Here is a 9,436-nt window from a genome sequence, read left to right on the forward strand (position 1 = left end):
TGTTAGCTGTCATTATACAGCAAGTCGTACTGTGCCAGCAGCAACCGCATTAGTAGATTTGCAGAACTAAACGGAAGTTACCCTAAAATGGAAAGTCAAGCAGAAAATAATCAAAGAAATGTGAGCATTGGACTTGCAAGTTGCAAAATATCTTCTTCCCTTACATGGAACGACATTTGAAGTAAAAAAACTACACTGTTGTAAGCTGATCGCTTGAATTTTTTTTTGGACATGTGTAATCAACCTTAGTCATCACCCATCACTGATGTTAAAATGCACAAACATTTGCATGCATGATTTATTAGTTGCAGAAGCTCATTTTCATAAATAGAATAGGAAGAGTTACCTTGCCTAGTGTCCATGCAAGCAATTTATCAAGCACCTAGTGGTCATGAGGAAGGAGCCAAGGAGGAAATTTGTGAACGGTGAGGTATGGGGAGGAGTAAGCGGTGAGGTCTTCGGCAATAAAAAAATTATTGGAGGTATGTCACGAGGGCCTTCGGCCTACCTGCCAAAACCGTCTAAACCATCAAACATTGGCTAAGTCCTAGATGGACACCAAAGGCGAAGCTGGATGATGACGACCAAGGGGTTCACCATCAGGCCTGGGCGTAGCCAGGTGACGAAGATCGAAGGGTTCGCCACCAAGCCCATCGACTGAAGATCCACCAAAGGCAAAGACCGTAAGGCGAAGCATAAGGCTGTTGTCCGAAGTAGAAGATGCCTTCGGCTAAGGGCTTGGGAGGCCCTGCGACCCATGGAGGCTTTTCACCAATGATGGGCCGGCCCAAGAAGGTCACCTTAGGGCCCATAAATACAAAAGACATTATATACCCATACTAATGTCCCTATCATAAAGGTAACTATGTAAATTCTCATGTACCAACTAAACCCTAGAGGGTATGAGCATGTACTAAGACTATATAAATAGCCCCCTGGGGCCATGGAGGATCCCAAAAATTTTTACCAATTAATATATCGCTTTATTATTCCAACAACTCATCGAGTTTACCACGTCCTTCGACGTGAAGCAGTTGTCATTCGACAACAAAAATTAATAAGCAAAACTTTTATGCCAATATCATTCACGATTTTAAAAGTCAGGGCTAGAACATAGTATGATGAAAAACCCAGAAAATGAGCTCGCTCTCAAAATTTAAATTTTCGGTAGTCCATCCAGAAGCCGGGGCAGATGTATGTAGGTCGGGCTGACCCATAGCTTCTCGAAAAACAATCCTATAGACTTTGATTTTCATATATAAATAAAAAAAGATAAATGACCTCATTTAAATATAAACTGGTAGAAATTGATTCGACATGGTTAAATTCAGAAATATAGTAAAACGGTAATTGTGTTGACACGTTTCAATCTGCGTACTCCATCGAGTTTACCCAAGAGATAGCATGCAGGAGCACATCTCATCCAAAGCATTTTCCCCGGAAGTGACAACGTTTTATGATACATAGAGTGATAGAGGCACAAACATGTACCAGTCTCTGCAAGTTTACAGGAAGCGGTTAAATAAGCAAGTGTGCTGCTCATCAACAGGGGCGGGGATAGCTCAGTTGGGAGAGCGTCAGACTGAAGATCTGAAGGTCGCGTGTTCGATCCACGCTCACCGCATTTAATTTCATAGCTTTTTAAAATTTCTGTTGAACTGTTCAATATTTAAAGTTTCGTTTGGTTGGTATCAATATTAAATTGTTTCCAAGTTTCTAAAGTTTTTTTTTCAGTTAAATTATTTTCCTAGGTTTTTTAAAAACTACTATTTAAGTTAAATTATTTTCCTAGGTTTTTTAAAATTTCTCTTCAACAGGGTTCAATATTTAAAGTTTCTTTTCATTGTAGCAATATTAAATTGTTTTCCTAAGTTTCTAAAGTTTTGTTTCTTCAGGGTCTATGGTATTTTTCAACTTCATTTTGTCTTTTAAGGACGGTTGTGTTTGAGTGTTTCTTGCTTCATATGAGTGGTAACTTGAAAAAACCGAATGCTGCATTGTAGTCACAAGGGTTGAAACTGTTACGGATAGTTTCCGTCCATCCGGACCATTTTTCGGATTCGGATAGGTTCCATCGGAACTATCTGGAAATTCTCGAATTCGGAAACGAATTCAGAATTTTTTTTCTTGGAAACGAAAACGACTATAGTAAGGGTACTATCCGTCGAAATTGAAAAAAGATCAGAAACTATCTGGAAATTTTGTTCGAATATCCGCAGACATAGATCAAATTTTAGAAAAAACATGTATATATACATAACTTTATTATACGGAGTCAGATGAAGACAAACTTTATATCAAAATTGTAGAGCTCGATAAGATCTACAATTTTCTTGTTGACTATTTTATTATTTGAGATCATTTAAGGGTCTAAATATTTATTATAAAATACCATATATGTTTTTACAAACATTTGTATTTCAAAATGTTTAAAGTATAAAATAAACACTACATGTTTTTAAGATGTGAAATAAAATAAATAACATCTCCAATTTATACAATAAGAACTTGATAAGTGATATGGTAAGTAAGATATATATGTAGTAAAAGGTCTTAGGATTAGAAAATGAATAATCATATTTATATGTGGGTCTCTTATGGGAACGGCCATAAAAAACTATTGTCACATACGGTTATGGGATCGCCTACAAAATTGATGATATAAAGGTTGAAGACGTTGATAAAAAAAACAAGGGATATCTCTTCCTTGATTAAGAAAAGGCTGCCTTAAGAAAACTCAATTTGTAGGGATTTTTATATATTGGTAGGGGTGGAAAAAAAAGCACGGGCTCATGAGCTCAGCTCAGGCTTTGGCTCGAGCTCGCTTGGTTCAGCTCGGCACTATTGCCAAACGAGCCAAGTCCAAGCCTCCTTTTCAGCTTGTTGCTAAAATGAGCTGAGCCCAAGCTATTTCGCGAGCCACTTGTTTGGCCCGTGAGCCTAGGCCATTAGGTAAATATATGGATATTTTATTTTCTAGTGGAGTTAGTATTAGTCAATATACGATTTATTATCTAGATTTCGAAGAATTGAATATATGAACTTGTTTGAATTTTACATGCTGATGATTTGTTCTTACTTTTCTTAATGATTACAAATTATATATGAAGATATGCTTTAGTGGGAAGGCTCGCAAGCTAGCTCGATCTGGCTCATGTTTTAGTTTATTTCCCTAACCGAACCGAGCCAAGCCTAGTTTGTTGCAGCTTGTTTCCACCCCCAATATACCGGCAAATATTCGAATATTGCCGCATTCGTTCCGTTTCGTATTATTCGATTTCATTTCCATATCCAGGTTTTCGATTTCGAAAAAGAAAATATGAAAACGAATATGATAAAGCAATTTCTGTCCGTTTCTGGTCCATTTTCATCCCAAGTAGCCACAGCCTTAAAGATGAGAGTGTCAATTGCCACAGCCTTAAAGATGAGAGTGGCAAATACTTAATTGACACTTGTAGGAGTGTCAGTTAGTTCTTGAAGCATCGGGAAGGCAATCGAGTTAATTCTTTTTTCAAAAAGTTTGACTTGTATGAATGTTCATTTCATGTTAATATATTCTCTATTCAACTTAATAGATCACTTTATAATCAAGCACGTCACCTTTGCTGCTAGTAGAAGAAAACAGGCATAGTTGTATGAGCCGGAAAAAGGCAAACGAGCTCGCATATTAGCCTTTAAGGTAGTTTTAACATGCAACGTTGCATGCTTACACGCTTGCTGAGTTAAACCTCTTGCCATAGCTTAAATGGTTAATACAATGTATTCAAGGGAACACGAATATAACAATTAACATTGTGAAAAAAAAAAACATGGTGCTCTTCGCACATACAAATACAATGCAAGATATTAGACTGCCAAATTTCAAAATTCTAAAGCAAAGAACAAAAGAGGAATTAGTGCATTACTCCATAATTTCTAGGAATCAGAAAGAGGGATTAGTAGAGATGATTGTCGCAAAAAAAAGGGATAATATATTCAGTTCCAAATGACTAAAACTGATCCCAAATTATGGTTACTACATAGTCGAAAAACAGAAGGCTGCGGAAGACGGATCGATGATGGCCATGGCTGTACTTGAAACAGGGCATATACCACCATACAGGCCTGAAATCACACGCAGAACCTTAAACGAGTACCTCATTTTCAAATAAGTCGGGCAACCTAAACTGACTTTAAGCTCTCCAATTACATCCATAAACAGCCGGCCAAGAAGTACTTTCATTTGAAAGAAGATCCAACTATTGGTATAACAATGTCCTCAAGCAACGGTATCAAAAACCAAAGAAACCAAGCTCGGTTGCCCTCTCTTTCTCGAATGTCTCGAAGTACTGGTAAATGATGGTAACAGCAAGCAGAATACCAGTTCCTGAACCAATCGCACCCATGAAATCAGCTAGAACAGTCAATGCACCAATGCACACTCCACCAAATGCAGCAGCAGTGGGGATGTATCTGTTCAATTCCTTCTGCAAGTTTGACTCACGATGGCCAGGCATCACCATTTGTTGTTCCTGTTATATTGGCAAAGAAATGGAGTTCATAGATGGACTTAGTAACATTTCTGTATGTAAACAAATATAGACTAATTAGATCACCTCAACACTAAATATCCCACTATATATAGATTCCCCAGTACAAAGTCGGAGTTTCTAAATATCCACTAAAAGGCTCCAGCAGTTTCAGATAAGATAATAATGGCTAAGAAACTTTGGATAAGGCCTCATGGAAAACATTGAACACCACTTGAAAAATTCATGTGCCTGAATGACTCTAATGTCTAGAGTTTCATGTATACAGAATCCAGAGCTGCACAATGGGCTAGCATACATCAAAACATGTGCAGGTGTGATATCATACATAAGACATCACCACACACGAAATGTTATGAGCTGGACTATAGGTAAACAGGAACAATAACTAGATAGAAAATATGTATCTACATCTTTACCTTCAACTGTTTAGCAACATCCTTTGCAGATGAGCCAGATACTTCAATCCATGTCTTTGAGAAGAGAGCACAAGCTGACAGCATGAATACCACATAGAACAGCGCATGGAACGGATTCGCAAGAACATCAGCCAAACTGCATGGTTTCCAAACATGAAAGGTAAGAACAAAAACAGAAACATAAAATGGAGACAAAAACAAAAAGCAAGGCCATAAGGATACAATGATGACATCAAACATAACGATTATTCACCTTGATGGAGCAGTTACATAGTAAGCGAGACCACCAACAGGAACCGAATGGCCAGAGTACTCAGATTCCTTCCATTTCCCAAGAAGGTTAACCAGAAAATTTCCACTGTACCTCCTGTAGAGAAGCTGCAACAAAATAAATATATGTTAAAACTTGCTCAGTTATCATGTTAAAACTTGCTCAGTCATGTAAATATTACTAAAGCCACTACAATTACAGCACGCACCTGTGATATGAAGTAGAGGTTGGTAATCAGTGCAGAGTGCAGAATGATGGGCATGTTTGAAGTGTAGAACAACTTAATTGGATATGAGCCTTGCTGCCCCCTAGCATTCTTTGATCTCACTGGAAGCACAACACGGAAGCCTTGGAAGTAGATGACTATGAGGAAGACCAATACAGTTGCAAGTAAATTTGTCACATTCGGAAGGTTCTGACGGTAGAAAGCTTCACGCAAGGCACGGACTTTGTCAGTTCTAGTAATCAACAAATGGAACAATGCAATGACAGCTCCTTCAAATTCAGCACCACGCCCACTGTTGATGGTTGTGGGGCTAAACGCCTTCCAGATGATATTCTCACTGTGCAACAGCAAGTTCACCAATAATAAGCTAAATTGCGACAAAATGTCACATCAGCAAGAGAAAGAAGTTTAGGATGCTTACCAGATATTGGTAGCAATAAACAATGAAATGCCAGAACCCAAACCATAGCCTTTCTGGAGAAGTTCATCAAGACAGATGACAATGATGCCAGCAAAGAAAAGCTGGAGGATGATGAGAATGGCATTCCCAGTTCCAAGTTGGCTTACACTGCCATACATTCCAGACAGCACATATGCCACAGCTTCCCCAATAGCAATCAAGATGCCCAGCAATTTTTGTGCGCCATTCCTAAGTCACATCAAAAGATTACCACCAGGAGAAAGAAAAAGAATAAGGAAGCTCTGCAATTTTCTGATGTTAGCTAAAACACTAGGTAGAAGACTGGCTAGCAGTACATGCACACTAGACTCTGAACATGTTATCCACCAATAAATAGGAGATTGTGTTATTTCTATAAATACTTACAGAAGTGCACGGTCCTCTCTCACACTGTTGTCAACTTCAATAATCTTTGATCCCACTAGAAGTTGCATTACCATTCCAGATGTCACAATTGGGGTAATACCCAGCTCCATAACAGTACCACGGTTTGAAGCAAGAATAACACGCATCCAGTAGAAAGGATCTGCTCCAGTAGTTGAGTGAATTCCATAGAGTGGTAGCTGACTGCACACCAGGAAAATGAAGAGAGAGATAACGGTATAGATCACTTTTTCTCTGAATGGTATTTTCCTATCAGCGCTCTGTACTTCTGGCAAGAAAGCCAGAAAGGGCCTGACAAGATGCAGTACTCGAAAACCGCCAGCCATCTTTCTGTGTCCAGGAAAAAAACAGATCAGCATTTGGTACAGTGCACATGAAAAATGTTACTAAACATAATATAACCCAGTAAACTACAAAAGTTTTCCCAGCTTGGTTATTATTCACTCAGTTATTCCTTATTATTCACTCAGTTACGGTCCTGATCAAGGAGATGCATCCATTTGAATGGAACAGAAGCAAATTAACCCAAATATTGAAATGCTAAAACAGGAACATTCCAGAAATCAGACATGAACCATCACGGTCTTCTTTGACAAAAAAATGCATAGGGCGAGATAATCCACATTTACTGAGAGTGGGAAAACATCTCTATTTCCTTATGAAGAGTGGGTAGATATAATTAAGACAAAGAAAAGGTGGCAAAGTGAGAAGGAGCTAGATAAGTAGCTCTGCCTAAGATTGCAAAAGGAAGCAGATGATTTATAGGCAGCAGACATTTAAAGTTTTTCATTCATGTCCAGTATGGCAACTTTCGTAACGCAAAAGGGAAAAAAAAGACAATTCTCAATTCCTCTCGAAATTGGCAAATTGACTTGGATCCGGAGTCAAATTTAGCATATATCTACGCCTAATCTGCATTTAATTGTTATTATCATTATTATTTTTTCCTTCAAACCAAGCTTGTCAGCACCGCCACGAAACAAAAACTTGTCCCAGAATCCAAGCACAAATCCCCGCCAACCAACCAACCAAAACATCGCTCTCGATCATAATACTTCACTAGCATCGATCCGAGACCCGCCGGTAAATCACAACTACCAACGAACACACCAACCCAGCCATGGACCCATCCATTCCACCCATGCGCATGGATCTGGACGCCCCACCTACCCACCAAAAACCCACCCGCACCATCAAACGCATCCATATCCCGTAGCAAACCAAATGAGCCCGCACCATCAAACGCACGTATCCGCGGATAGATACGGTTCAGATCGAGCATGAGCATGGGCAACACAGATCTACAGGAGAAGCCGCAAACAAAATGGACCCCCGCCCCGATCCGACGGCGAGAGGAAGGAACAAGAGGAGGAGAGAGAGAGCCCGAGCTGCTGCCTCACCTGGCCGGCGCCGCCGCCGAGGCGAGTGGAAGCTTCTCGCCGCCGCCGCGGGATCCGAGGGCGCGAAACCCTAGGAAGCGAGAGAGAGAGATGAGGGGGGCAAGAGCACGAGACGAGAGGAGAGAGAGAGTAGTAGCAGTTGAAGAGAGGAGGAGGAGGAGGTAGATGAGGTTAGATTAACTCACCGCGTGGGGCCCACCTTGATGTGTCGCTGCGAGTGGAGCCCACCTCCTCGGTGATCTGACGTGGCGCGCGGGGACGGTGGGCGTCCGATCCGGGACGAGCGGCGGATGGAGGTGTCCCCTGATAATCGGATGAAGGGCATGTTCAAATTAAACCTTAGTAAATTTTGGTAAATGCTAAAATTTCGGTAAGATGACAATATTGCTAAAATTTTAGCAAGATCTTTTATGTATTACCAAATTTAGCAACAAACTAAACGTATATATTTTTTTGCAATTTTACCGAAAAAGAATGGTATGGTTAAAAATGGCATCAATCTGAAGAGCCCCGAAAATCACCCAAGCGGACAACGCTGAACATCACCAAATTTCCATGGAAATGTGGAAGCATAGAGAGCTCCAACTCCTAAATTTAGCTTCAGAAGTTGGGTTAGGAATAGAGTTGTGGAGCTGTCTAAACTCAGCTTCATCACCTCTCTATTTCATTTTGTGATAGTGCTGCACCCAGCCCCACTCCCATTTTAGGTGAAGTTGAAATTGTTTGGCTGAGCGCCTGAGCTCCAGCTCTAGGAGAGGTGGAGCTAAAGCTAGAGCTGTGCCAAACAGGCTCTTATATTATCTAATCCATAGAGCTGAAGCTGGAGCTGGAGCTGTGTTAGGGAACCGGTCGACAACGATAAGATGGCTGATGAGACAAGACTAAGAGTAGTTTTGTAATAATGTGAGCCCCTCCTTGGACTATAAAAGGAGGGGCATTTAACTATTTACCATCCATTTCTCAATGACATATGGGTCCAGTGGCAAATAGTTAAATATCTCATAAAAGGAAGGGGACCTTCTTTTAGGTTAGTACTATCGTTTTGTATCCTAAAAATGTCTCACTTGTAGTTAGCCTATCTAGAGAAGACAACAAACACCAACACAGGAGTAGGGCAGTACACCTCCGGGTGGCCTGGACCTGTATAACCTCATGCCTCCTTCTCCTCGCGGGGTGGTCGGGCCCCACGAACTCACCACGATTGTAGATACTCCGCACTACTCGCCGACTAACTCCTGGTTGGATCTTCACTGTCGGGGAGGGGGTCTCCACTCCCGCTATCCGAGGGACTGCCCCCTCGACAACGACAACAGAGAAGTGGCTATATGTGGAGGGAGGGGAAACAGTTGGATCCAGCAAGGAGGAGCCCAAATCCAGCCTCCCTAAGTTTCCCCTAGCCCGACGTTGCCGCCATCAACCTCTTTCACGACGGTCTACGGTGGTGACCGTGGCACGTAGATCTAGTGGCATGCAAGAATCGTGGATCTAGGAGCATCAATAGCTAGGTGTCCCCATCCCTCGATCTTCGCCGCAAGCCCACGATGGTTTACGCCGGTTTGTCTTCACATGTCCATGTTTTCCACTACTAGAAACAATTTTTGCAAACGGGTAAAAAAGATATTTCCAAGCGGAGCTCCACTGGGCCTGCACTTCAAGGCCTACGAAAATAGAGGATTTTTACAGGCGGCCATTAGCCTCGCCTGCGAAAATGATACCAGTGAATAAAAAATATCCCCTTGTCATCCCC

General features: G+C 41.1%; 1 protein-coding gene and 1 non-coding gene across 2 annotated transcripts; one reads left to right on the forward strand and one right to left on the reverse strand.

The window, feature by feature from the left end:
* The first annotated feature begins 1,551 nt into the window (after positions 1-1,551).
* TRNAF-GAA (transfer RNA phenylalanine (anticodon GAA)) lies at positions 1,552-1,624 on the forward strand. Its single transcript has one exon. It is a non-coding gene; the product is annotated as a tRNA-Phe (tRNA).
* Positions 1,625-3,718: 2,094 nt separating this feature from the next.
* Positions 3,719-7,803, reverse strand: LOC4346811 (uncharacterized). The gene is made up of 7 exons (XM_015756837.3): positions 7,690-7,803; positions 6,272-6,619; positions 5,867-6,094; positions 5,428-5,782; positions 5,202-5,326; positions 4,949-5,084; positions 3,719-4,511 (listed from the first exon to the last, which is right to left on the reverse strand). Exons 2-7 carry the CDS (start codon positions 6,613-6,615, stop codon positions 4,272-4,274), a joined length of 1,428 nt encoding a protein of 475 aa, XP_015612323.1. The 5' UTR covers positions 6,616-6,619; positions 7,690-7,803; the 3' UTR covers positions 3,719-4,271.
* Between the last annotated feature and the right edge of the window lie 1,633 nt (positions 7,804-9,436).

The sequence above is a fragment of the Oryza sativa genome, chromosome 9 (genome assembly GCF_034140825.1).
Source record: "Oryza sativa Japonica Group chromosome 9, ASM3414082v1".
In the NCBI taxonomy this organism is placed as follows: Eukaryota; Viridiplantae; Streptophyta; class Magnoliopsida; order Poales; family Poaceae; genus Oryza; species Oryza sativa.

Bases quoted from the DNA above. Each gene is read 5' to 3' on its own strand.
- LOC4346811 (XM_015756837.3), bottom strand. From the start codon at position 6,615: ATGGCTGGCGGTTTTCGAGTACTGCATCTTGTCAGGCCCTTTCTGGCT. The intron at 5,327-5,427 runs GTGCGTGCTGTA...ATTTTGTTGCAG, and splicing joins ACCTCTACTTCATATCACAG to CTTCTCTACAGGAGGTACAG. The intron at 4,512-4,948 runs GTAAAGATGTAG...CCAATATAACAG, and splicing joins ATGTTGCTAAACAGTTGAAG to GAACAACAAATGGTGATGCC.